This window comes from Gallinula chloropus (genome assembly GCF_964237585.1).
Source record: "Gallinula chloropus genome assembly, chromosome: 32".
Classification (NCBI taxonomy): Eukaryota; Metazoa; Chordata; class Aves; order Gruiformes; family Rallidae; genus Gallinula; species Gallinula chloropus.
In genome coordinates, this window is record NC_140117.1 from 112,655 (window position 1) to 139,566 (window position 26,912).

The 26,912-nt window shown below is 64.8% G+C and overlaps 5 protein-coding genes and 1 pseudogene across 6 annotated transcripts in view; 1 reads left to right on the forward strand and 5 right to left on the reverse strand.

Moving 5' to 3' along the window:
• LOC311202908 (butyrophilin subfamily 1 member A1-like) overlaps positions 1-26,912 on the forward strand; it is a 197,971-nt pseudogene that overhangs the window by 28,082 nt on the left and 142,977 nt on the right. The window lies entirely within an intron of this gene.
• On the reverse strand, positions 1,679-9,098 carry LOC311202776 (class I histocompatibility antigen, F10 alpha chain-like). Its single transcript, XM_084277413.1, is given in 9 exon segments — positions 1,679-3,160; positions 3,337-3,366; positions 3,647-3,673; positions 3,811-3,924; positions 4,007-4,030; positions 4,033-4,278; positions 4,355-4,630; positions 7,536-7,799; positions 8,995-9,098. Coding segments are annotated over 9 exon segments (1,050 nt in total). The 5' UTR covers positions 9,059-9,098; the 3' UTR covers positions 1,679-3,155.
• On the reverse strand, positions 11,775-14,417 carry LOC311202793 (HLA class II histocompatibility antigen, DM beta chain). Its single transcript, XM_084277445.1, has 5 exons — positions 13,937-14,417; positions 12,302-12,586; positions 12,087-12,206; positions 11,965-12,000; positions 11,775-11,883 (listed from the first exon to the last, which is right to left on the reverse strand). Exons 1-5 carry the CDS (start codon positions 14,268-14,270, stop codon positions 11,873-11,875), a joined length of 786 nt encoding a protein of 261 aa, XP_084133571.1. The 5' UTR covers positions 14,271-14,417; the 3' UTR covers positions 11,775-11,872.
• LOC311202820 (uncharacterized protein) lies at positions 16,644-18,472 on the reverse strand (the record flags this gene model as incomplete). Its single annotated transcript, XM_084277470.1, has 4 exons — positions 16,644-16,686; positions 17,165-17,978; positions 18,105-18,322; positions 18,465-18,472. 4 exons carry the CDS (start codon positions 18,470-18,472, stop codon positions 16,644-16,646), a joined length of 1,083 nt encoding a protein of 360 aa, XP_084133596.1.
• Positions 18,432-22,461, reverse strand: LOC311202821 (class II histocompatibility antigen, M beta 1 chain-like; the record flags this gene model as incomplete). Its single annotated transcript, XM_084277471.1, has 5 exons — positions 18,432-18,783; positions 18,862-19,140; positions 20,463-20,744; positions 21,434-21,621; positions 22,415-22,461. The coding sequence occupies 5 exons, from the start codon at positions 22,459-22,461 to the stop codon at positions 18,530-18,532; spliced, it is 1,050 nt and encodes a 349-aa protein (XP_084133597.1). The 3' UTR covers positions 18,432-18,529.
• LOC311202822 (class II histocompatibility antigen, M alpha chain) overlaps positions 22,341-26,912 on the reverse strand; it is a gene marked incomplete at its 5' end in the record, with an annotated part of 6,191 nt that continues 1,619 nt past the window's right edge. The window contains 6 exon segments of the mRNA XM_084277472.1: positions 22,341-22,473; positions 22,593-22,718; positions 22,815-22,992; positions 22,994-23,097; positions 24,815-24,964; positions 24,967-25,098. Of these exon segments, the coding sequence (XP_084133598.1) occupies positions 22,469-22,473; positions 22,593-22,718; positions 22,815-22,992; positions 22,994-23,097; positions 24,815-24,964; positions 24,967-25,098 (695 nt within the window). The 3' untranslated portion in view covers positions 22,341-22,468.

The window sequence follows — 26,912 nt, forward strand, 5'->3', positions numbered from 1 at the left end:
CAGCCTGAACCTCCCCTGGTGCAGCTTGATACCATTCCCTCTAGTTCTGTCGCTGTCTACACGGGAGAAGAGGCCGACCCCCAGCTCACTACAACCTCCCTTCAGGAAGTTATAGAGAGCTATAAGGTCTCCCCTGAGCCTCCTCTTCTCCAGGCTGAACAATCCCAGCTCCCTCAGCCGCTCCTCGTAAGGCCTGTGTTCCAGATCCCTCACCAGCTTAGTAGCCCTCCTCTGAACGCGTTCCAGGGCCTCAATGTCTTTCCTGTAGTGAGGGGCCCAAAACTGAACACAGTACTCGAGATGCGGCCTCACAAGTGCTGAGTACAGGGGGACAACCACCTCCCTGTTCCTACTAGTAACACTATTTTCGATGCAAGCCAGGATGCCGTTGGCCTTCTTGGCCACCCGCGCACACTGTTGGCTCATGTTCAGCTGGGCATCAATCAGTAGCCCCAGGTCCATTTCCTCCACACAGTCCTCCAGCCACTCCGCCCCAAGCCTATAGCACTGCCTGGGGTTGTTGTGGCCAAAGTGCAGGACTTGGCATTTGCTCTTGTTGAACCTCATGCCATTGGCTTCAGCCCAGCTCTCCAGCCTGTCCAGATCCCTCTGTAGGGCCTCGCTACCCCCAGACAGATCCACACTCCCAGCCAGTTTAGTGTCATCTGTAAACTTACTGAGGGTGCACTCAATGCCCTCATCTAGGTCATCAATAAAGATATTGAAGAGGACAGGCCCCAGCACCGACCCCTGGGGAACACCACTCGTGACCGGTCGCCAGCTGGATTTAACTCCATTTACTACCACTCTCTGAGCCCGGCCCTCCAGCCAGCTCCTTACCCAGCCCAGGGTGTACCCATCCAAGCCACGGGCTGCCAGCTTCTGCAGGAGAATACCGTGGGAGACAGTGTCAAAGGCTTTGCTGAAGTCTAGGTAGACCACATCCATCCTGAGCCCACCCGTCCGTGTGTCTCTGTCCCCATGTCCCACAGGCCCTTCCCACCCCAGGTCTACCCGAGCCTCTCCAATTTCAGCCCCCTGGTCTCCTTGGTCCTGGTGTTGATGCTCCCCAGGGCCGCGGCCCTTGGACACCTTCGTGACGGGGCTCTGCCCAGGCCTCAACCTCCATGTCCACAGCCCAGGGACATGTTCAGGGTCTCTGCCACAGTGGGGGGGACTCTCCTGAGAGCTGAGGTGTTCTGACTGAGAACATCTCCCCCTGCTCCGCTCCGGGGCCGGATGAGGCCAACGCGCCGACCGAGCCACACTCCGAGCCCCGCCATTGGCTGCGCCAACACCCTTCCACCAATAGCAGCCCGAGAAACCTCTGACGTCACCAGGCGCCGGGCAGATCCCGTCTCTGCAGGTGAGAAGTGAAAGCGAAAGCGCCGAAAGCAGCGCGGGAGAGGGGGAAAGGGCGGGCACAGCCCCCCCCCCGTAACCTCAGCCCGGGACCCCCCACCGGGACGCCCAGCCCTCAGCCCCAACCCAACCCCTCCCCAGAGCCCCAGACATCCCCCACCCGGCCCCACTTCGCCCGTATCCCCCACCCTGGGGACACCCCTCAGCTCCCCCAAGTCCCAGTTCCTCCTCCACCCCCAGCCCGGCCCCGCTCTCGGCCCCTTCCCCCGGGCTCTGAACCCTCCAAAAGCCGCAATCAAAACTCAGCAGCCTCGGGGGCTGTTCCGCAGGGACCCTTTATTGCAGCGCCAGGCAGACAGGGCGGCATCGCTCCTCCAGTGTCCGCGCCCTGTAAACAAACCCTCCCCCTCTGGACACACACTGACCACACACAGGGGACAGAACATGTAAGAAAAGGCCGGGGGTATGCAAATTATGTACAGAAACTCATTTACAGAACCTGCTGCCAGATAGTGTGTGCCCAGGGACACTCAGGGGGGCTTCAGGGACGAAGGCTGGACATCCTCCTCCCCCTCAGCGAATCCTCTTCACGGTTTCCTCCAGAGTCTCACAACCCCATTGCTGCACACACGAACCCCTCACCCCTAATGCTCCCTGTCTCTTAATTGGCCATTGGTCTCACTAATTATTCCTCCCCTATCTTCACCTTGGTATCCTCAAGGCTGTTCCCCCATTAGGGTTAAACTGTGTCGCTGCTCTAAGGAACCAGCTCACGCGGCTACAGACGATTCTACTGTGCTCAAAACACACAGATTCTCCTTGGATTAGAGCTGTATCAGAGAGTCACACGGTTGGAAACGCCCTTTGAGCCCATCGAGTCCAGTGGTTCCTGTCCTGTGCCAAACCATCTCCCTGAGCCCCTCATCTCCCCGGCTGTTAAACACACCCAGGGGCTGGGACTCAGCACCTCCCTGGGCAGGAGGCTCCTGTTCAGGCCCTGACGCTGTTCCAGGCCCATCCCAGGCCCTGACCCTGTCCTAGGCCCCTGTTCCTCACGCATCCCAGGCCCTGAACTGGCTCCAGGCCTGATCCAGGCCCTGACCCTGCTCAAGGCCCCTGTTCCAGGACCATCCAGTCCCTGACCCTGCTCAAGGCCCTGTTCCAGTCCTATTCCCTCCACTCCTCACAGGATTTGCTCTCCAGTCCCCTCCCCAGCCTGGTTGCCCTTCTCTGCACTTGTTCCAGGACCTCCATGTCCTTCCTATGGTCAGGAGCCCAGAACTGGACCCAGCACTCGAGCCGCGGCCTCACCAGTGCCCAGCACAGGGACACAATCACCTCCCCAAACTGGCCACATATTTTTGATACAAACCAGGATGCCGTTGGCTTTCCTGGCCACCCGGGCACACAGCTGGCTCATGGAGTGTCACAGTCACCCAACACCCCCTGGTCCTTCTCTCCCTGACAGCTAATTAATTCTCATGTATTAATTCACTCATTACTTGATTCATGACAGTTACCTGTCTCAAGCTACAGCCATATCAAGCTACTCAGCATTATTAAATATCATGAAATCAAACAAAATGATCACTTTCAACCTGAAAACTAAAACATTGGTAAAAAACTAATTGCCCAATTATCAAAGCATTGCAAACGAAGCGTGTCCCCAGCCACCAGCACAGCAGCGTGGGCAGGCGCAGCATCATCAGCTCTCTGCATCAGCACCTCTGCGTGCAGCCGGTGGGAGAGCAGGGCCCACATCCAGCACTCCCCACCAGACCTTCCTGGAGCAGTTAAGCTGCAAGGACACAAGGGAGAAGCAGGGTCACCCAGGGCCACCTCCCTGTCCCCAGCACTCTGCTCTGGGGGTCTCCACATCCCCCTCCCCAGCCTGAAGTCGCTCAGGCCATGGGTTCCATGGGGAGCACAGAGAGCTGGGGCTGCCCCATCCACCACCCCGGCCCCACAACGTACCGGTTGGGATGCCAGTCACCCCGTCTTTGCCTGTGAGGGAGAAAGAACCATGAGCTGCCAGCCCTGTGCTCGCTGCAGGCTCAGTGCACGTGCCAGGAGCCGTGGCCACGCTGCAGCAGAGCAGGATGGCACCACAAGCACTGAAGGGGAGACACCCCCTCTGCCATACGTCCCCACTATGGGACTGTCAAGAGGGGTGGCACAGAGAGGAAGGGGGATGGGGTAACACCAGCAGCAGCCAGAAACCAGAATCAGGAGGCCACCCTGGCACTGGGCAGTGGCTGGAGCCAGACCTGACCCTGGTACTCACTTGGTGCCTTGCCATAGCCTGTAGCCCCTGCAGAGAGAAAGAGGCATCAGCATCCACTGCACCTCACCCTCAGGCTCGGGGGCTCCCCAGAGCGCTGTGGCTGGTGCCCACAGTCCCTGACAGCCCCCCAGGCTCTGCCGTCCTACCACACCCTGGGGCTTTACCTGATCTGCGCTTCTGGATCACAAAGAATCCAATGATGCCAGTGATGATGATGATGGCAGCCAGGACACCAATGACCACCCACAGCACGTTGGTCGATGAGTTGGACTCCGGCTCTGAGGATGAGCAGGGCTTGTGAGGAGGGGAAGGGGAACACCCCAGCCCACCCCTCCACGTGCCCAAGGCCACCAGACTCACCCCACGCAAAGATCCCTGGCTTGTCAGGCTGGCGTGCTCCACACGGCACCGGTACTTGTCCTGCTCCCCAGGAGGGGCCTCGATGGACACCCAGGTGTAGTAGGTGCCGTCGCTGTTGGGCACGATGCTGCCCCACTGGGTCTCCTGGTCCCTGACCTCACCGTCCTTCAGCCAGCTGATGGTGATGGGCCGTGGGTAGAAGCCGTAAGCGCGGCAGTGCAAGGTCAGGATCCCCTGGGTCTCCTTCTTCAACACTCGGACCGTGGGGGGCTCTGGGGAGGGGGTGGCAGTGAGGGCTGGCACACACATCCACGCTGGCCCCTCCCCAGGCTCCCCATCTCCCCTCACCTTTCCTCTCCAGCACGGCCTGCCCATAGCTCACGTATTTCCTCAGCCACTCAGGGCAGGTGTTCTCCAGGTAGTGCTTCCAGCGCTCAGCTTCAGTCCCGTCCGCCTCCCAGTTCCTCTTGGTGATTTGTGCTGCTGCATCTGCCGCAGTGAACGTCATCGTGTCCATGTCGAAGGCAATGAAGTCCCTCCCATCGTAGGCATCCTGCCGATACCCCCTGATGGTACCATCCTCCAGGAGGTCACAGCCGTACATGTACTGCCGTGTGTGAGCCCCTGGAACACGACCAGGGAGACGGGGCTGAGGGGCTGCTGCAGCCCTGGGCCTTGAGGGGGGCAAGGCCCCCAGCAGCACCCCCACTCCAGCCCTGTGTGAGCCCCAAGGGAATTGGGCACCGACACAAGAGCTGCCCCCACCCTGCCCAGGGCCCACAGAACTCGGGGTGTCACACAGAGCTGTGACACAGACCCCCTGTGCCCAGGGCATGGGTGGGCTGGCACCCAGCCCCACGCACCCTGGGACAGCAAGGGGATGGGACAGGGACCTGACTGTTGTGGGGGCAGGGACAGGAGGTGGGATGGGTTGGGGGAGCCCCTCTGGCTCTGTGGGGGGGCAGGGATGGGGTGGGGGAGCCCCTCTGGCCCTGGGGGGGGGGGCAGGGATGGGGTGGGGGAGCCCCTCTGGCCCTGGGGGGGGGGGCAGGGATGGGGTAGGGGAGCCCCTCTGGCTCTGGGGGAGGGGGCAGGGATGGGGTAGGGGAGCCCCTCTGGCCCTGGGGGTGGGGCAGGGATGGGGTAGGGGAGCCCCTCTGGCCCTGGGGGTGGGGGTAGGGATGGGGTGGGGGAGCCCCTCTGGCCCTGGGGGGGGGGGCAGGGATGGGGTGGGGGAGCCCCTCTGGCTCTGGGGGAGGGGGCAGGGATGGGGTAGGGGAGCCCCTCTGGCTCTGGGGGGGGGGCAGGGATGGGGTAGGGGAGCCCCTCTGGCTCTGGGGGGGGAGGGGGCAGGGATGGGGTAGGGGAGCCCCTCTGGCTCTGGGGGGGGAGGGGGCAGGGATGGGGTAGGGGAGCCCCTCTGGCTCTGGGGGAGGGGGCAGGGATGGGGTAGGGGAGCCCCTCTGGCCCTGGGGGGGGAGGGGGCAGGGGAGCCCCTCTGGCCCTGGGGGGGGAGGGGGCAGGGGAGCCCCTCTGGCCCTGGGGGGGGAGGGGGCAGGGGAGCCCCTCTGGCCCTGGGGGGGGAGGGGGCAGGGGAGCCCCTCTGGCCCTGGGGGGGGAGGGGGCAGGGGAGCCCCTCTGGCCCTGGGGGGGGAGGGGGCAGGGATGGGGTAGGGGAGCCCCTCTGGCCCTGGGGGGGGAGGGGGCAGGGATGGGGTAGGGGAGCCCCTCTGGCCCTGGGGGGGGAGGGGGCAGGGATGGGGTAGGGGAGCCCCTCTGGCCCTGGGGGGGGAGGGGGCAGGGATGGGGTAGGGGAGCCCCTCTGGCCCTGGGGGGGGAGGGGGCAGGGATGGGGTAGGGGAGCCCCTCTGGCCCTGGGGGGGGAGGGGGCAGGGATGGGGTAGGGGAGCCCCTCTGGCCCTGGGGGGGGGAGGGGGCAGGGATGGGGTAGGGGAGCCCCTCTGGCCCTGGGGGGGGAGGGGGCAGGGATGGGGTAGGGGAGCCCCTCTGGCTCTGGGGGGGGCAGGGATGGGGTAGGGGAGCCCCTCTGGCCCTGGGGGGAGGGGGCAGGGATGGGGTAGGGGAGCTCCTCTGGCCCTGGGCGGGGGGGGGGGGGGGATGGGGGGGTTGGGGGAGCCCCTCTGGCTCTGGGGTGGGGAGGGATGGGGGGGGGGTTGGGGGAGCCCCTCTGGCTCTGGGGTGGGGGGTACAGGGAAGGGTTGGGGGACCCCTCTGGCTCTGGGGGGCGATAGAGATGGGGTGGGGGAGCCCCTCTGGCTCTGGGGGGAGGGGGCAGGGATGGGGTAGGGGAGCCCCTCTGGCTCTGGGGGGTGATAGGGATGGGGTAGGGGAGCCCCTCTGGCTCTGGGGGGGGGGTGGGGGCACAGGGATTGGTTGGGGGAGCCCCTCTGGCTCTGGGGGGGGAGGCACAGGGATTGGTTGGGGGAGCCCCTCTGGCTCTGGGGGGGGCGAGGACAGGGAAGGGTTGGGGGACCCCTCTGGCTCTGGGGTGGGGGGTACAGGGATTGGTTTGGGGAGCCCCTCTGGCCCTGGGGTGGGGTGGGACAGGGAAGGGTTGGGGGACCCCTCTGGCTCTGTGTTGGGGGGGGGGACAGGGAAGGGTTGGGGGTGACCCTCTGGCTCTGGGGTGGGGGGGGACGGGGATGGGTTGGGGGAGCCCCTCTGGCTGTGGGGTGGGTGGGAGACGGGGGGGGTTGGGGGAGCCCCTCTGGCTCTGGGGTGGGGGGCACATGGATGGGTTGGGGGAGCCCCTCTGGCTCTGTGTTGGGTGGGGACAGGGATGGGTTGGGGGAGCCCCTCTGGCTCTGGGGTGGGGAGGGATGGGGAGGGGTTGGGGGAGCCCCTCTGGCTCTGGGGTGGGGTTACAGGGAAGGGTTGGGGGACCCCTCTGGCTCTGGGGGGCGATAGGGATGGGTTGGGGGAGCCCCTCTGGCTCTGGGATGGGGCAGGGGGGACAGGGATGGGTTGGGGGAGCCCCTCTGGCTCTGGGGTGGGGGGGAATGGGATGGGTTGGGGAAGCCCCTCTGGCTCTGGGGTGGGGGGCACAGTGATGGGTGTGGGAGCCCCTCTGGCTCGGGGGGGAGCAGGGATAGGGTGGGGGGAGCAGGGATAGGATTGGGGGAGCCCCTCTGGCTCTGGGGTGGGGGGGCAGGGATGGGGTGGGGGAACCCCTCTGGCTCTGGGGTGGGGAAATACAAAGCACCATAGGAATGGGAGGGGCGAGGCTGGAACATGGTGTAGGAGCCCCTCTGTTTTGGGGGTTCTCCCCTGCCATGGGGACAGTGAGGGGTGGGATGTGGCAGCCAGGCCTGGGCTGGGGTGCTGGGCACTGGGTTGTGCTGGGTTTGGGGGGCCTCCCCAGCTCTGGGTCAAGACACCCCCTCACCCTGGGAACCTGCTGACAGTGGCACCGGGCAGGGCAGGGTGGGCACAGGCCAGGGCAGCAGCGTGGGGCAGGGAAGGGGCTTCTGAGGGGGGTGGGAGCTCTCCCGTCCCAGCCCACACTCACCCCTGCTCTGGTTGTAGCGCTGCCGCAGCGTCTCCAGGTCCACACGGAAACCCTGCTGCCAGTTCCGTCCGCCCTGGGTCTGCCGGTCCCAGTACTGTTGGTCCAGGTTGTTCTTCATCCAGTCTGCCCGGGGCACCGCGCTCCTGTTCTTGCTGTCGTAGCGCACAATGAGGTTCCCGTCCACGTACCCCACGTACACAAACTCGGGCACCCCCAGGCTGGGCTCTGACACCCCGACATAGAAGTAGCGCAGAGAATGGGGCTCTGTAGGGACACGGGGCACAGTGAGGGGTGGGGGGGGGGGGCAGGGACCCATGTCCCAGTGAGGGGTGGGGGGACCCTCGGGGCAGGGGGGGATGGGACTGTTGGGGCAGCGAGATGTGTCCAGGAGGGGGTTTCCCTTCCTGGGAAGGGGAGACCGGTGGGTGCCCCGGTGTCAGTGATGGGGGGGAGGAGCAGGGGTGTCCCAATGTGAAGCAGATGGGAAGCGGGGGGGGGAGTTAGAGGGGGGAAGGCGAAAGCGGAACAGGGGGTGGGGAAGGGGGAGGGGAGCGTTCCGAGGGGGCTCCCGCTGTCCCGTAGAAGGGGTCCCGGTGCCCAGGAAAGGAGGTGGGGGGGAGGGTCGCGGAGCCCGGGCAAAGGGGGAGCGGTGGGGTCCCGGAGCCCGGGCAAAGGGGGAGCGGTGGGGGGAGGGGGGGAGGGTCCTGGAACCCGGGGAAAATGGGGAGCGGGGGGGAGGGGCGGGTCCCGGAGCCCGGGGAAAGGGGGGAGCGAGGGGAGGGGGGGAGGGTCCCGGAGCCCGGGGAAAGGGGGGAGCGAGGGGAGGGGGGGAGAGTCCCGGAGCCCGGGGAAAGGGGGGAGCGAGGGGAGGGGGGGAGGGTCCCGGAGCCCGGGGAAAGGGGGGAGCGAGGGGAGGGGGGGAGGGTCCCGGAGCCCGGGGAAAGGGGGGAGCGAGGGGAGGGGGGGAGGGTCCCGGAGCCCGGGGAAAGGGGGGAGCGGGGGGAGGGAGGGAGGGTCCCGGAGCCCGGGGAAAATGGGGGAGCGGGGGTGGGGGGGAGGGTCCCGGAGCCCGGGGAAAGGGGGGTGCGGGGAAAGGGTCCCCGAGCCCGGGGAAAGGGGGGTGCGGGGGGGGGAGGGTCCCGGAGCCCGGGGAAAGGGGGGAGCGGGGGGGGGGGGGAGGGGGAGGGTCCCGGAGCCCGGGGAAAGGGGGGAGCGGGGGGGGGGGAGGGGGGGAAATCCCCGGAGCCCGGGAAAGGGGGTCCGGGAGGGTTCCCGGAGCCCGGGAAAGGGGGACCGGGGAGGGTCCCGGAGCCCAGGGAAAGGGGGGTGCGGGGGGGAATCCCCGGAGCCCGGGAAAGGGGGGTGCGGGGGGGGGGGGTGTCCCCGGAGCCCGGGAAAGGGGGTCCGGGGGGGTTCCCGGAGCCCAGAGAAAGGGCTCCAGGTCCCCACCCGCACTCACCACCGGATGCCCAGCCGAGGAGCCCCAGCAACAGCCCCAAACCCAGCGCCCGACCCGGCCCCATCGCTCCGCTCCAGCTCCGGATGAGCCAAACGCGCAGAACGAACCCCGCTCCCGGACAGACCGCGCTGCCAGCCCCGCCCCGAGCCCCGCGATTGGCTGCCCTTACACCCATCCACCAATAGCAGCCCGAGAAGCCTCTGACGTCACCGGGAGCCGGGCAGATCCCTTCCGTCCAGTTTAGAAGTGAAAGCGAAAGCGCCGAAAGCAGCGCGTGGGGGGGGGAAGGGCGGGTACAGCCCCACCCCACCCCCCCCCCACCCCGTACCCTCGGCCCGGGACGCTCCATGGGGCCGCTCAGCCGCCTCCCCACCCCTCCTCAGGGTCCCAGACCCCCCCCCCACGGCCCCACTTGGCCGTATCCCCCAGCCTGGGGTCACCCCTGGGTCTCCCCAAGTCGCGGTTCTTCCCTCCCCCCCACACCCCAGACCGGCCCCGCTCTCGGCCCCATCCCCCAGGGCACCCCGAGACCCCCAGACCTGCCTGTTCCGGGGGGGACCCAGGCGTCTGCCCCCCTGTGGCTCCCCACACCCGGCTCTGACACCCTGGGGGTTTGGGGGTGAAACAGATGGGACAAGGGTAAAAACCTCCCAGGGAGCGTGGGCAACCCCCAGGCTTTGGGAGGGGGTGTCCCTTGCCCCTGCTGTCCCTCGCCCCCGGTGTCCCTTGCCCCCGGTGTCCCTTGTGCCCCTGGTTGGTTGTGCCCACCATCACCTGTGCCCAACGTGCCTTGGGCCTGGCATGGTCTGTCCCCATGTCCCTCGTGTCCAGTGTCCACATGCCCAGCACCCCTCATGCCCAGTGTCCCTTGTGCCCAGTGTCCTTGTGCCCAGTGTCCTTGTGCCTGGCATCACCAGTGCCCAGTGTCCCTCGTGCCCAGTGTCTCTTGTGCCCAGAGTCCTTGTGCCCAGCATTTCCTGTACCCAGTGTCCTTGTGCCTGGCATCACCAGTGCCCAGTGTCCCTCATGCCCAGTGTCCTTGTGCCTGGCATCACCAGTGCCCGGTGTCCCTTGTGCCCAGTGTCCTTGTGCCTGGCATCACCAGTGTCCAGTGTTCCTCGTGCCCAGTGTCCTTGTGCCCAGAGTCCTTGTGCCCAGCATTTCCTGTACGCAGTGTCCTTGTGCCTGGCATCACCAGTGCCCAGTGTCCCTTGTGCCCAGTGTCTCTTGTGCCCAAAGTCCTTGTGCCCAGCATTTCCTGTGCCCAGTGTCCTTGTGCCTGGCATCACCAGTGCCCAGTGTCCCTCATGCCCAGTGTGCTCGTGCCCAGCATGGCATGTGCCCAGTGGTCCCTTGTGCTCAGTGTCCTCATGCCCAGCATGGCATGTGCCCAGTGTCCTTGTGCCTGGCATCACCAGTCCCCAGTGTCCCTCATGCCAAGCATGGTCTCTCCCCATGTCCCTTGTGCCCAATGTCCTTGACCCAGCACTCCCAGTGCCCAGTGTCACTCGTGCCCAGTGTCCCTTGTGCCCAGTGTCCTCGTGCCCAGCATTGCCTGTGGCCTGTGTCCCCCATGCCTGGCATGGCATGTGCCCAGTGTCCCTCGTGCCCAGTGTCCTTGTGCCCAGCATCACCTGTGCCTGGTGTCCCTCATGCCCAGTGTCCCTTGTGTCCAGTGTCCTCATGCCTGGCACTGCCTGTGCCTGGTGTCCTCATACCCAGCATGGCATGTGCCCGGTGTCCCTGGTGCCCAGTGTCTTTGTGCCCAGCATCACATGTGCCCAGTGTCCCCTGTGCCCAGTGTCCCCGTGCCTGACACTGCCTGTGCCCAGTGTCCCTCCTGCCTGGCATCACATGTGTCCAATGTCCCTTTGTGCCCGGTGTCCTTGTGCCCAGCATTGCCTGTGCCCGGTGTCCTTCATGTCTGGCATGGCGTGTGCCCGGTGTCCCTTGTGCCCAGTGTCCTTGTGCCCAGCATCACGTGTGCCCAGTGTCCCCCCTGCCCAGCATCACATGTGCCCAGTGTCCCCTGTGCCCAGTGTCCTCATGCCCAGCATCTCCTGTGCCTGGCACCCCTTGTACCAGGCATGGCGTGTGCCCGACACCGCTCGTGCCCAGTGTCCCCTGTGATGCCATCTTGGTCACCCAGGATCACTCATGCCCAGCACTGCTTGTACTCCATGTCCCTTGTGTCCAGCATCACTTGTGCCCGGTGCCCCTCGTGCCCAGTGTCCCCGTGTCCAGCATCACTTGTGCCTGGTGTCCCTTGTGTCCAATGTCCTTGTGCCCAGCATCACTTGTGCCCGGTGCCCCTCATGCCCGGTGTCCCCATGTCTGGCACCACTTGTGCCCAGTGTCCCTCATGCCCGGTGTCCCCATGTCTGGCACCACTTGTGCCCAGTGTCCCTCGTGCCCAGTGTCCCCATGTCCAGCATCACTTGTGCCCGGTGCCCCTCGTGCCCAGTGTCCCCGTGTCCAGCATCACTTGTGCCTGGTGTCCCTTGTGTCCAATGTCCTTGTGCCCAGCATCACTTGTGCCCAGTGTCCCTGTGTCCAGCATCACTTGTGCCCAGTGTCCCTCATGCCCAGTGTCCCCATGTCCAGCATCACTTGTGCCCAGTGTCCCTGTGTCCAGCATCACTTGTGATCAGTGTCCCTCGTGCCCAGTGTCCCTCATGCCCAGTGCACCTCATCCCCCCTGCCCTGCCTGCTCATGCCACATCATGTGTCTGTGTCCCCTCAGTGGGACATCACAAGTGCCACACACCAAACCACCCCAGTGTCACTCAGCACCTTTATTGTGGGGGCCACAGTGTCACCCCCGTGACGTTGGCAGGGGGTGGCCATTGTGGCCAGGAGGTCGCGGTCCTGGGAGTCCTCAGATGCTGCCTGAGGGGGGACACGGGGTGTCAGAAGGGGTGACATGGCCCTTGGGGACAGGAGGCAGGGCTGGGGTGGATGTGCCGTTACCTGCAGGGTAGTTGTCTCCAGGGAGAGGAGTGTAACCTGCAAGAGGGAGTAGAGAGGGTGAGGAGGGTCTATGTCACACCCGAGGCCACTGTCCCCATCCCAGGGTCACCCCAACCACTCACCCGGTGCTGGTGGCCTGGCCCTGTACTGGTAGACGCCGATGATGAACAAGCTGAGCCCCAACACCATCAGCACCGTGGCTGCAGCCACCTTCAACGTCAACGCTGGGGACAAGCCGGGACCTGTGGGGACACGGTGAGGACGAGCAGTGACGCGGTGAGGACGCAGGCGTCCGCGTGGCTGTCCCATCTGTGTGTCCCCTGCCACCCCAACTCACTCCAGTCCTCCAGGAGGGGCTGGTCCAGGCTGGCGTGTTGCACCGAGCACGTGAAGGTGTCCCCAGCCACCGGAGCCACCATCAAGGTCACCTGCGTCTGGTAGGTCCAGTCACCGTTGGGGACGGCGGAGATGGGGGGGTGCTCACCGGGGCCCACGATGTCCCCGTTGTGCAGCCAGATGACGGTCACCTCGGCGGGGTAGAAGCCCCAGACGTGGCATGTGAGGAGGACGGGTGCCCGGGCGTTGCCCATCTTGGAGGGGATGATGAGGGCTTGGGGTGGGGCTGGAGCGGGGAGGAAGGGGGGGGGTGGTCAGTGAGCCCCCTCCCCACCCTATGTGTTGTCCCCCTGCGAGGTCACCGTGCAGCATCCCAATGCGCTGTCCCCCCCCAGAAATGCCCCCCCCCCCAATGTAACCCCCACCTCATGCCACATCCCTTGTGTGACACCCTATGCCATGTCCCCACACCATATCCCCGTGCGATGTCCCTGTGCATTGCCCCACACCACATCCCTGTGTGACATCCCTGTGTGTCACCCCACGCCACATCCCCATGCCACATCGCCGTGTGGCACCCCACACAATGCCCCATGCCACATCCCCACGCCACGTCCCCGTGCAATGTCCCCGTTTAATGTCCCTGTGCTTTGCCCCACGTGACTCCCCACGCCACGTCCCCACGCCACGTCCCCGTGTGACATCCCTGAGCGCCACCCCACGCCACGTCCCCGTGCGATGCCCCGCACGACGCCCCATGCCACGTCCCCACGCCACGTCCCTGTGTGTTACCCCATGCCATGTCCCCACACCACGTCCCCGTGTAACACCCCACACGATGCCCCACACCACGTCCTTGTGTGACGCCCCACGCCACGTCCCCCATGCGATGCCCCACGCGATGCCCCACATGACGCCCCACGCCATGTCCCCACATCACATCCCCGTGTGACATCCCCACGTGACGCCCCACGCCACGTCCCCGTGTGATGTCCCTGTGTGACGTCCCCATGCGACATCCCCACGCCATGTCCCCACGCCATGTCCCCACATCACATCCCCGTGTGACATCCCCACGTGACGCCCCACGCCACGTCCCCGTGTGATGTCCCTGTGTGACGTCCCCATGCGACATCCCCACGCCATGTCCCCACGCCATGTCCCCACATCACATCCCCATGTGACATCCCCACGTGACGCCCCACGCCACGTCCCCGTGTGATGTCCCTGTGCGACGTCCCCATGCGACATCCCCACGCCATGTCCCCACGCCATGTCCCCACATCACATCCCCGTGTGACATCCCCACGTGACGCCCCACGCCACGTCCCCATGTGATGTCCCTGTGCGACGTCCCCATGCGACATCCCCACGCCATGTCCCCACGCCATGTCCCCACATCACATCCCCATGTGACATCCCCACGTGACGCCCCACGCCACGTCCCCGTGTGATGTCCCTGTGCGACGTCCCCATGCGACATCCCCACGCCATGTCCCCACGCCACGTCCCCACACCACATCCCCACACCACATCCCCATGCGACGTCCCCACGCCACGTCCCCACGTGACACCCCACACCATGTCCCCATGCCACGTCCCCCCCCAACTCCTCCCCGTGCGCCGCAGGTCTCACTCCTCCGCGTCACCGTCTGGGCCCGGAACCGGGGGGCCAGGTCGCTGCACGCCCGGCGCCGGGCATCCACGCGCTGCAACACGGCGCTCTCGTTGTTGAGGAGGGCGGCCAGTTTGATGGCAACGGGGCGCAGGAGCCCCCAGTCGCAGGGGACAAGGCGCTGGGTGCCAGGGTTGTAGCAGACCAGAGGGTTCTTGTTGAAGACGATGGTGAAGTCGAAGCCCAGGGTGGAGCCGTTGGCCGCCAGCGGGCAGGTGCTGGCCACGTGCATCAGGAAGGCACCTAGGAGGGGGACACGGGGGTCAGTATTGTCCTCCCGGAAGCCTCTGTCCATCCCTGCCACCCCCTCATCCGTGTCTATCTGTCCTCATCCCTCCACATGTCTCATCTGCTGATTCCCATCCATCCCCGTCCTTCCATTCATCCTCAACCACCTCCATCCCTCCCCATCCCTCATCCATCCATATCCCTCCATCCCTTTCCATCCCTCCATCCCATCATCCATCCATCCATCCATCCATCCATCCATCCATCCATCCATCATCCATCCCTCCCTCCATCCATCATCCCTCCCTCCCTCCCTCCCTCCCTCCCTCCCTCCCTCCCTCCCTCCCTCCCTCCATCCATCCATCCATCCATCCATCCCTCCTTCCCTCCCCATCCCTCCATCCACCTCTCTCCACCCCCATCCATCCCTGTTCCCCGTATCCCCTCACACATACACTTAGGTCAATCCCCAACCCCCCCCCCCCCCCCCCAAAGTGTCCAGGGGTCCCCCTGGTGTCACCCATCATCCATGAACTGACCCCCCTTCCAAACCCTCCCCATGTGGCCACCCAGCTACCTCGGGGCAGAGCCCCACCACCCCCCCAACATCCCTGGGGTCCAACAGGGCTGAGCCCACCTCCCAAAAATTCCTGGGGTCCCACAGGACTGAGCCCCCCCCAAACCACCCCGGGGTCCCACAGGACTGAGCCCCCCCTCCCCCCAAACATCCCTGGGGTCCCACAGGGCTGAGGCCCCACCCAAACATCCGTGGGGTCCCACAGGTCTGAGTGCCCCCAAAATCCCTGGGGTCCCATGTGGCTGAGCAACCCCAAACCACCCCAGGGTCCCAAGGGGCTGAGCCCCCCCCAAACATCCCTGGGGTCCCACAGAGCTGAGCCCCCCCCACAAAAATCCCTGGGGTCCCACAGGGCTGAGCCCCCCCCAAACATCCCTGGGGTCCCACAGAGCTGAGCCCCCCTCCCCAAAAATCCCTGGGGTCCCACAGGGCTGAGCCCCCCCCCAAACATCCCTGGGGTCCCACAGGGCTGAGCAACCCCAAACCACCCCAGGGTCCCAAGGGGCTGAGCCCCCCCCAAACATCCCTGGGGTCCCACAGAGCTGAGCCCCCCCCACAAAAATCCCTGGGGTCCCACAGGGCTGAGCCCCCCCCAAACATCCCTGGGGTCCTGCAGAGCTGAGCCCCCCCCCCAAACCATCCCTGGGGTCCCACAGGGCTGAGCCCCCCCCAAACATCCCTGGGGTCCCACAGAGCTGAGCCCCCCCCCCCAAACCATCCCTGGGGTCCCACAGGGCTGAGCCTCCCCCAAACACCCCTGGGGTCCCACAGGGCTGAACCCCCCCTCAAACATCCCTGGGGTCCTGCAGGGCTGAGCCCCCCCCAAACCACTCTTGGGGTCCCACAGGGCTGAGCCCCCACACAAACATCCCTGGTGTCCCACAGGTCTGAGTCCCCCCAAAATCCCTGGGGTCCCATGTGGCTGAGCAACCCCAAACCACCCCGGGGCACAACAGGGCTGAGCTCCTCCCAAAAATCTCTGGGGTCCCAAGGGGCTGAGCCCCCCCCAAACCATCCCTGGGGTCCCACGGGGCTGAGCCCCTCCCCCCAAACATCCCTGGGGTCCCACAGAGCTGAGCCCCCCCCAAACATCCCTGGGGTCCCACAGAGCTGAGCCCCCTCCCAAACATCCCCGAGGTCCCACAGGACTGAGCCTCCCCCCAAACCTCCCTGGGGTCCCGTGGGGCTGAATCCACCCCCAAACATCCCTGGGGTCCCATGTGGCTGAGCACCCCCAAACCACTCCTGGGGTCCCACGGGGCTGAGCCCCCCCCAAACCATCTCTGGGGTCCCGCAGGGCTGAGCCCCCCCCAAACCATCCCTGGGGTCCCACAGGGCTGAGCCCCCCCCCAAACCTCCCTGGGGTCCCACGGGGCTGAGCCCCCCCCAAAAATCCCTGGGGTCCCACAGGGCTGAGCCCCCCCCTTAAACCACCCCTGGGGATGAGCACCTCCCCAAACATTCCTGGGATCCCACGGGCTGAGCCCCCCCACCCCAAACCTTCCCTGGGGTCCCGCGGAGCTGAGCCCCCCCCCAAACCACCCCTGGGGTCCCGCGGAGCTGAGCCCCCACCCAAACTACCCCTGGGGTCCCACAGGACACACCCCCCACCCACCCCCAACCCCAATCACCCCCATTGCCCCCCCCCCCCCAACTCTGCGCAGCCCCACCTGCCCCCTGGGCACCCAGGGCCAGGCCCAGCAGCACCAGCATGGTGGGGTGGGCCTGGGGGTGTCCAGCCGCTCTCTGTCTGCCCCCCGGCCACCCGCCTGCACCCCACAACCCGGCCCCAGCACCCTGTACCCCGCACCCCACTGTGGGAGGGTGGGGGGGTGGCCATGGGACACCCAATACGGGCTGGGCCTAGACAGACGTCACTGGTTGCCGGAGCAGGAAGGCCTGCGGGCTGCCGCCAGCGGGACATAGCATGGCGGCCGGGTGCCACCACAGCTTGTCCCCTCACTGTCACCCCCATGACAGGGGTCACCGGCCCATGGAGACCCCGCTGGGACACCCCCCCAAAAACCAGGGTGAGGACCCAGGTGTCTGGGCTGGCTGTACCCCTGGGGTACACCTGTGTGTGTGTCCCTGTCACCACCACCCACCCCCCCCACCACGCGCTTCCGCGGGTAGCGTTAAGCCCTCCCTCCCCCCCCTTCCCAGTAACCCCTCTGTCTCCAAACTGGGAGCACTGGAAGTTCGGACCCCCGCCCATGAGGGGTCACCATGGGTGAAGTCACTCAGGGATGGGGGGGTCACAAATGTTTTTACTGGGGGGGGGGGGGCGGGGTGTGTGTCATGTCTGTCCGTCCGTCCGTCCGTCCGTCCCCCTCCCAACTGAGACCCCCAGGCTGGGTCTGGAGGGGGGGGGGATGTCCCAGCACCCTGAGCCCCTCATCTGCTGTGGGTGGGGGGTGTCATGGAGGATGGGGGGGTTCTGCCCCAGGGCTGGGAGCTCACGGCTGTGGTCACACAGGATCAGGACCAGGACCAGGATCAGGACCAGGACCAGGACCAGGACCAGGATCAGGACCAGAACCAGGACCAGGACTGGGACTATGCTGGGGACCAGGACCAGGACTGGGACCGGGTACTGAACAGGACTGGGACCACAACCAGGACCAGGACAGGGGCCAGCATGGGGACCAGTACTGGGACCAGGAACTGAACCAGGAACAGGACTGGGACCACAACCAGGACCAGAACTGAAACCAGGAACTGAATCAGGAACAGAACTGGGACCGCAACCAGGACCAGAACCAGGACTGGAAACACAACCAGGACCAGGACTGGCACCAGACCAAGGACTGGGACCACAACCAGGACCAGGATTTGGACCAGGACAGGAACCAGGATAAGGACCAGGACTGGTACCAGGAACTAAACCAGGAACGGGACTGGGACCACAACCAGGACCAGGATTGGGACAAGGAACTGAACCAGGACCAGGACAGGAAGCAGGATAAGGAGCAGAACCAGAACCAGGACCAGGACAGGAAGCAAGATAAGGACCAGGACCAGAACCAGGACCAGGACAGGAAGCAGGATAAGGACCAGGACCAGAACATGAACCAGGACCAGGATTATTAGAAGGACCAGGATCAGTACTGGGACTAGGACCAGGACATGGACCAGGACCAGGATTGGGACCAGTACCAGGGCTGGGACCACAACCAGGACCAGGATTGGGACAAGGAACTGAACCAGGACCAGGGCAAGAAGCAGGATAAGGACCAGAACCAGAACCAGGACAGGAAGCAGGATAAGGACCAGGACCAGAACATGAACCAGGACCAGGATTATTAGCAGGACCAGGATCAGTACTGGGACCAGGACCAGGACATGGACCAGGACCAGGATTGGAACCAGTACCAGGACTGGGATCACAACCAGGACTAGGATTGGGACCAGGAACTGAACCAGGACCAGGACAAGAAGCAGGATAAGGACCAGAACCAGAACCAGGACCAGGACATAAACCAGGATTAGGAGGACTAGGACCAGGACATGGACCAGGACCAGGACATAAACTAGGACCAAGACTGGGGCCAGAACCAGAACCGGGATTGGGACCAGGACCAGTACCAGAACCAGAACAGGAACCAGAATAAAGACCAGGACCAGGACATAAACCAGGACCAGGATTAGGAGGACCAGGATCAGGACTGGAACCACAACCAGGACCAGGACATGGACCAGGACCAGGACATGAACCAGGAACAGGACCAGGATAAGAATCAGGACCAGAATTAGGACCAGGACCAAGCCTGGGATGAGATCCAGGACCAGGACCTGGCAGCCATAACAAGACGAATTAGGGACACCCCTGGTTCAGGGGTGCCGTGTCCCCCACGCGCCGCACACACGCACCCCCACACGTGTCCCTCACACGGAGCCGGGCGGCAGTAGCTGAAGGTGCCAGCAGCGAAGGCCACCAGCCCCAGGGTCATTGTCACCGCAGCTACAGCCACCTTCACCGTCAACCCTGGGGACAAGCTGAGACCTGCGGGGACAGAGCAGCCACACTGAGCCTTTGGGGACCCGGGTGTCCCAGTGCCACGTCCCCACCACCCATCCTCACCCCAGTGCTCCTGGAGGGGCCGGTCCAGGCTGGTGTGCTGCACCGAGCAGGTGAAGGTGTCCCCAGGCTTGGGGGTGACTGTCAAGGTCACCTTCACCTGGTAGGTCCGGTCGCCGTTGGGCAGGAGCTTGGCGGTGTCACCGGTGGCCACCGTGTCCCCGTTGTGCAGCCAGACGACGGTCACCTCGGGGGGGTAGAAGCCCCAGACGTGGCACGTGAGGAGGATGGCGTTGGGGACGTTGGGGAGGGGGACAGGGACGATGCGGGCTTGGGGTGGAGCTGAGATGGGGAGGGGACAGTCAGCGTCGCAGTGTCCCCATGCAACGTCCCCACTCAACACCCCACGCGACACCCCATGCCACGTCCCCATGCGATGTCCCCATGTGACATCCCCACACCATGTCCCCACATGATGTCCCTGTGTGATGTCCCTCTGTGATGTCCCCATGCCAGGTCCCCATGCAATGTCCCCACGCCATGTCCCCATGTGACGTCCCCACGCGACACCTCACACCGTGTCCCCATGCAACGTCTCCATGCCATGTCCCCATATGACATCCCCACACTATGTCCCCATGGGATGTCCCCTCACCATGTCCACGTGTGACACCCCACACCACATCCCCATGCGACATCCCCATGTGACGTCCCCATGCCACGTCCACACACCATGTCCCCATGTGATGCCCCACGCCACATCCCTGTTCAACATCCCCATGTGACACCCCACACCATGTCCCTGTGCGACGTCCCCATGCCATGTCCCCACGCCACGTCCTCGTGCCACATCCCCACGCCACGTCCCCATGTGACACCTCATGCCATGTCCCCATGCGATGTCCCTGTGCAGCACCCCATGCCACGTCCCCATGCCACATCCCCATGTGACACCCCACACCATGTCCCTGTGCAACCTCCCCATGCCATGTCCCCACGCCACATCCCTGTGCCACATCCCCACGCCACGTCCCCATGTGATGTCCCCATGCCGTGTCCCCAAGCCACGTCCCTATGCCATGTCCCTGCGCGACACCCCATGCCAAGTCCCCGTGCGACATCCCCACGCCATGTCCCCGTGTGACACCCCACGCCATGTCCCCATGCCATGTCCCCATGCCACATCCCCATGTGACACCCCACACCATGTCCCTGTGCAACGTCCCCATGCCATGTCCCCACGCCACGTCCCTGTGCCACATCCCCACGCCACATCCCCATGTGATGTCCCCACGCCATGTCCCTGCGTGACACCCCACGCCATGTCCCCATGTGATGTCCCCATGTAACGCCCCACACCACGTCCCCATGTGATGTCCCCATGCCATGTCCCCACGCCACGTCCCCGTGCCACATCCCCATGCCACATCCCCACGCCATGTCCCCATGCAACGCCCCACACCACGTCCCCATGTGATGCCCCCATGCCATGTCCCCAAGCCACGTCCCCATGCAACACCCCACACCATGTCCCTGTACGACGCCCCACGCCACGTCCCCATGTGACGTCCCCATGTGACATCCCCATGCAACACCCCACACCATGTCCCCACCCCACGTCCCCCACCCCCACCCCACTCCTCCCCGTGCGCCGCAGGTCTCACTCCGCCACGTCACCGTCTGGTCCCGGAGCCGGGGGGCCAGGTCGCTGCACGCCCGGCGCCGGGCGTCCACGCGCTGCACCCAGGCTGTGTCATTGCTGAGGGTGGCAGCCAGTTGGGTGGCAACGGGGTGCAGGAGCCCCCAGTCGCAGGGGACAAGGCGCTGGGTGCTGAGGTTGTAGCAGACCAGAGGGTTCTTGTTGAAGAGGAGGGTGAGGCCGAAGCCCAGCGCGGAGCCGTTGGCCGCCAGCGGGCAGGTGCTGGCCACCTGCACCAGGAAGGCACCTAGGAGGGGGATATGGGGGTGGGCAGGGACCCTCAGGGCTTGGATCCCACCCCCCCCCCCCAAAATCCGCTGTGTCCCCCTCATGTCCTACCTGCCCCCTGGGAGCTCAGCACCAGCACCCCCAGCACCCACATGGGTGCCAGTGGGTGTGGGTGCATCCGGGTCCGGCTTCTCCCTGCGGCACCCAGGCTTGGCCTCTGTCCCTCCTCCTCTTCTCCTCCCTTTCCCTCTTCTCCTCCTCCTCCTCCTCTCCTCCTCCTCCCTCTCCTCCCTGTCCTCCTCCTCCTCTCCTCCTCCCTCCCCCTGTCCTTCTCCTCCTCCCTCTCCTCCTCATCATCATCATCTTCCTCCTCCTCCTCCTCCTGGCTCATCCCCAGGGCTTCACCCCTGAGCGGACTGTGCCCCAGGGCTGGGCTGGGCTTGGCACCGTGGGGGAATCCCACTTGCTCCTTCTCAATGGGGAAACTGAGGCACGACTCTTGGGTATGGCTTTTGGGGGTGGGAATACTGTTGAACCCCAATACCAGACAGCAGAGGAGCCACCACCATGTCCTCCCCATGGCCACCTCCCCTCTGGCAGTGGGGAAACTGAGGCACAGCCCCTGGGGATGACTCTTTGGGGGAAGAATCCAGCTGAACCCCAATATCAGACAGCAGAGAAGCCACCACCATGTCCCCCTGTGGTCACCTCCTGCTTTTTGGCAGTGGGGAAACTGAGGCACAGCTCCTGGGGATGAGTCTTTGGAGAGTGAACCAGCTGAACCCCAATACCAGAGAGTGGAGAAGCCGCCACCACCATGTCGTCCCCATGGCCACCTCCTGTCCTTCCCATCCTTTGGCCATAGGGAAACTGAGGCACAGCTCCTGGGGACAGGTCTTTGGGGAAAGAATCCAGCTGAACCCCAATACCAGACAGTGGAGAAGCCACCACCATGTCCTCCCCATGGCTACCTCCCCTCTGGCAGTGGGGAAACTGAGGCACAGCCCCTGGGGATGACTCTTTGGGGGTACAATCTAGCTGAACCCCAATACCAGACAGCAGAGAAGCCACCAGCATGTCCCCCTGTGGTCACCTCCTGCTTTTTGGCAGTGGGGAAACTGAGGCACAGCTCCTGGAGACAGGTCTTTGGGGAAAGAATCCAGCTGAACCCCAATACCAGACAGTGGAGAAGCCACCAGCATGTCTTCCTCATGGCCACCTCCTCTCTGGCAGTGGGGAAACTGAGGCACAGCTCCTGGGGATGAGTCTTTGGAGAGTGAACCAGCTGAACCCCAATACCAAAGAGTGGAGAAGCCGCCACCACCATGTCATCCCCATGGCCACCTCCTGTCCTTCCCATCCTTTGGCCATGGGGACACTGAGGCACAGCTCCTCGGGATGACTCTTTGGGGGAAGAATCCAGCTGAACCCCAATACCAGACAGTGGAGAAGCCACCACCATGTCCTCCCCATGGCCACCTCCCCCCTGGCAGTGGGGAAACTGAGGCACAGCCCCTGGGGACGACTCTTTGGGGGTACAATCCATCTGAACCCCAACATCAGACAGCGGAGAAGCCACCACAGCGCAGGGTGGGGGACAGACAAGGCCACGGGGGCACAGCAACAATTTAATTGGGGTGGGGTGGGGGGGAAGGGAGGGGGATTATTCCCCCCTCCCCTCCCCCTCACCCAGCTGTTATCACTCCTGCACTGAGCGGCTCCAGCCTCTGCACCATCCTGCGCTCAATCTGGGGGGGAGGGGGGGGGTGACACACAAAAAAGGGGTGTTGGTGACAGTCCTCCCAACCCCTTAAGGTTGGGGGGGGGGGAGGAGGGGAGGGTGTGCACCCCAACATCCCACCCATACCTTGGGTGCCCCGTCGCCCCATCAGGATCATGGTGACACCCAGGAGCCCCAGGAGGATGCCCAGAGTCATGGCGGCTCCGCACAGCGCCGTCTCCAGCTCCTCAGAGGGTTCGGGGTTCTGGGGTACTACAGAAGAAGAGGGGGGGGGGGGAGATGAGGATGGGGGGTGGGGGGGCCACCACCAGCAGCCCCCCCATCCCAGTCCCACCCCCCTCTTCTCACCCCAGTAGGCAATAACGGAGGCGTTGTCCCCTTCGCGGGTGACGACGCAGGTGTAGATGTCCCCAGCGGCGGGTGTCACGGGTAGGTAGGAGAAGCGGGTGAAGGACAGGTCGTTGGTGGGGGTGTAGTGGGTTTGGGTGACCCCCTGGGTGATGGGGACCCCGTCCAGCTGCCAGCCTGATCTCCACCGATGGCGGGAAGACGTTGCCAACCATACACACCAAGGTGTTGGGTACCCCCAGCGCCGGCGGCTGCAGCGGGAAGACGTCGGCCACCGGGACGCCTGGAGAGGGGATGGGGTGGGAAAGGACCAGTCAGAGGATGGGTTTGGGGTGGGGAGTGGGGGGGGGGAGAAGGAACCTCTGAAGGACCTCTGAAGGTCAGCGCATCCCTCAGTGGGGACAGCCTCACCCCAAGCTCCATCCCGCTGGACCTCCGGGATGGGCATCCCCCACCTCTTGGCCAAGTGTCTCAGCACCCTCACCCCCTCAGGCAAGAATTCCACCTTCTAAGCTAGACCCAAATCTGCCCTTTTTTAGCCCAAAACCATCCCCCAACCCCTTGTCCTCTCCATCCAAGTCCTTCTCCGCTCTCCATCCCTTCATCCCCAGCCTGTGTGATGGTCAGGAGCGCTCCAAACTGGGTGGCAGGACAGGATCCCAGTATGGTGGTGGGATGGGAGTGACCTCTGGAGATCACACAGTCCGATCCTCTGCCAGAGCAGGGTCACCCCGACACATGGGATGGTGTCCAGGACCATGGGGTTGGGATCTCCAGACCCATTGCTGTTTGGGATCTCCTGGACCACCAGTGGTTGGGATCCCCAGGACCATGGGGTTGGGATCTCCAGGACCATGCGGTTGGGATCTCCAGGACCATTGCTGGTTGGAATCTCCTGGACCACCAGTGGTTGGGATCCCCAGGACCACCAGTGGTTGGGATCTCCAGGACCACCAGTGGTTGGGATCTCCAGGACCATAGGGTTGGGATCTCCAGGACCACCAGTGGTTGGGATCTCCAGGACCACCGGTGGTTGGGATCCCCAGGACCACCGGTGGTTGGGATCCCCAGGACCACTGCTGGTTGGGATCTCCAGGATCGTGGGGTTGGAATCTCCTGGACCATTGGGGGGTTGGATCTCCAGTACCATGGGTTTGGGATCACCAGGACCACCAGTGGTTGGGATCTCCAGGACAGTGGGGTTGGAATTTCAAGGACCATGGGGTTGGGATCTCCAGGACCATTGGGGGTTGGGATCTCCATGACCACCAGTGGTTGGGATCTCCAGGACCATTGGGGGTTGGGATCTCCAGGACCATGGGGTTGGGATCTCCAGGACCACCAGTGGTTGGGATCTCCAGGACCATTGCTGGGTGGGATCTCCAGGACCATTGGGGGTTGGGATCTCCAGGACCACTGGGGGTTGGGATCTCCAGGATCGTGAGGTTGGGATCTCCAGAACCATTGCTGGTTGGGATCTCCAGAACCATTGCTGGTTGGGATCTCCAGGACCACAGGTGGTTGGGATCTCCAGGACCACAGGTGGTTGGGATCTCCAGGACCACCGGTGGTTGGGATCTCCAGGACCACCGGTGGTTGGGATCTCCAGGACCATTGCTGGTTGGGATCTCCAGGACCATTGGGGGTTGGGATCTCCAGGATCATTGCTGGTTGGGATCTCCAGGATCATGAGGTTGGGATCTCCAGGACCATGGGGTTGGGATCTCCAGAACCATTGCTGGTTGGGATCTCCAGGACCATTGGGGGTTGGGATCTCCAGGACCATCGGGTTGGGATCTCCACGACCATGGGGTTGGGATGACCCATCAACTGGGCCCACCACGTACAGGATGACCCATCAACTGGGCCCAATTAAGAGAGGAAGGACCCTCCCCAGTTAATTAACCCCCCCTTTAACATGGAAGGACCCCGTTAAAGGCACGATGGTGCCAGGTGGTGGCACGTGGTGGGCACAGGGGTCCACCCAAGGTGTCACCCACCCTTTGACTCGGGCAGGATGCCGGTGACCATCTCGGTGAGGGTGCGGCGCAGGTCCTGGCACACCTTGGAGTCCTGGAGGAGCTCAGTGGGGGTCTCCAGGTTGGGGGGCCAAGGGGGGAGGTCGGGCAGCCGGGGGGTCCATTGGGAGCGGGGAAGTCGAACCAGAAGAGTTGGTCGTTGTCGAAGGTCAGGGCCAGGCCCAGCGAGGGCATCGCCGGCTGGCAGAACAGCACCTCGGCCAGGGTGTGCGCGGGGGGCTCGGGGGGGGGCTCTGTGGGGGGCTCTGTGGGGGGGGTAAGGGTGGGGGGTGAGGGTGGGGGCAAGGGGATGAGGACAAGGGGGTGAGGGTGGGGGGGTGAAGGGGGGTGAGGGTGGGGGGTTGAGGGGGGTGAGGGTGTGGGGGGGGTGAGGGAGGGTGGGGGGGGTGAGGATGGGGGGTGAGGGTGGGGGCAAGGGGATGAGGGTGGGGGGGTGAAGGGGGGTGAGGGTGGGGGGTTGAGGGCGGTGAGGGTGGGGGCAAGGGGACGAGGGCAGGGGGGTGAGGGTGGGGGGGTGAAGGGGGTGAGGGTGTGGGGGGTGGGTGAGGGAGGGTGGGGGGTTGAGGGTGGGGGGGTGAAGGGGGGTGAGGGTGGGGGGTTGAGGGGGGTGAGGGTGGGGGCAAGGGGACAAGGGCAGGGGGGTGAGGGTGGGGGGGTTGAGGGGTGGGGGGGTGGGGGGGTGAAGTGGGATGAGGATGGGGTGGTTGAGGGGGTGAGGGTGGGGGGGTGGGTGAGGGAGGGTGAGAGTGGGGGGTGAGGATGGGGGGTGAAGGGGGGTGAGGTGGGGGCAAGGGGATGAGGGCAGGGGGTGAGGGTGGGGGGTTGAGGGGGGTGAGGGTGGGGGGTGGAGGGTGAGGATGAGGGGGTGAGAGTGGGGGGGAGTGTGGGGGCAAGGGGACAAGGGCAGGGGGGTGAGGGTGGGGGGGTTGAGGGGGTGAGGGTGTGAGTGGGGGATGAGGGAGAGTGGGGGGGCCAGGGTGGGGGTGAGGGTGGGTGAAGGTGGGGGGGGTTGAGGGAGGATGAGGGTGGGGGTGAGGGCATGGGGTGCGAGGGTAGGTGGGGGTGAAGGTGAGGGAGGGTGTCCCACACACAGCCCCTTGCACAGCCCCTTGCACTAGCGCACCCCTCTTGCCCCAGCACACAGCCCCTTGCACTAGTGCACACACAACCCCTCACACTAGCTCACCCCCCTTGCACAACGCCACGGCCCATTGCACTAGCGCTCACACGCCCCCTTGCACTAGCACATGACCCCTTGCACTAGCACACAGCCCTGTGCCCCATGCACAGCCCCTTGCACTAGTGCACAGCCCCAGCACACAGCCCCTTGCGCTAGTGCACACACAGCCCCTTGCACTAGCACACAGAGCCCCTTGCACTAGCACACGGCCCCTTGCCCCAGCACACAGCCCCTTGCCCCAGCACACCTCCCCTTGCACTAGTGCACACACACTCCCTTGCACTATCACACCCCCCTTGCACTATCCACACCCCCCTTGCACTAGCGCACCCCTCTTGCCCCAGCACACAGCCCCTTGCACCAGTGCACACACAACCCCTCACACTAACTCAACCCCCTTGCACTAGCGCATGGCCCCTTGCACTAGCACAGGGCCCCATGCCCCAGCACACAGCCCCTTGCAATAGCACCACCCTCCATTGCACTATCATCCCCCCTTGCACTAGCACCACCCCCCTTGCACTAACACATGCCCCTTGTACTAGCACAGCCCCCTTGCACTAGCACATGGCCTCTTGCACTAGTGCAAGCATACACCCTTGCACTAGCACAGCCCCCCTTGCCCCAGCACACAGCCCCTTGCACTAGCGCTTGCACGGCCCCTTGCACTAGCACACCTCCCTTGCACTAGCATACAGCCCCTTGCACTGACCAAGCGCTTGCACTATCACCCCCCTTGCACTAGCACACCCCCCTTGCACTATCACCCCCCTTGCACTAACACACGCCCCTTGCACTAGCGCTCACACCCCCCCTTGCACTAGCACACACACCCCCTTGCACTATCACCCCCCTTGCACTAACACACGCCCCTTGCAC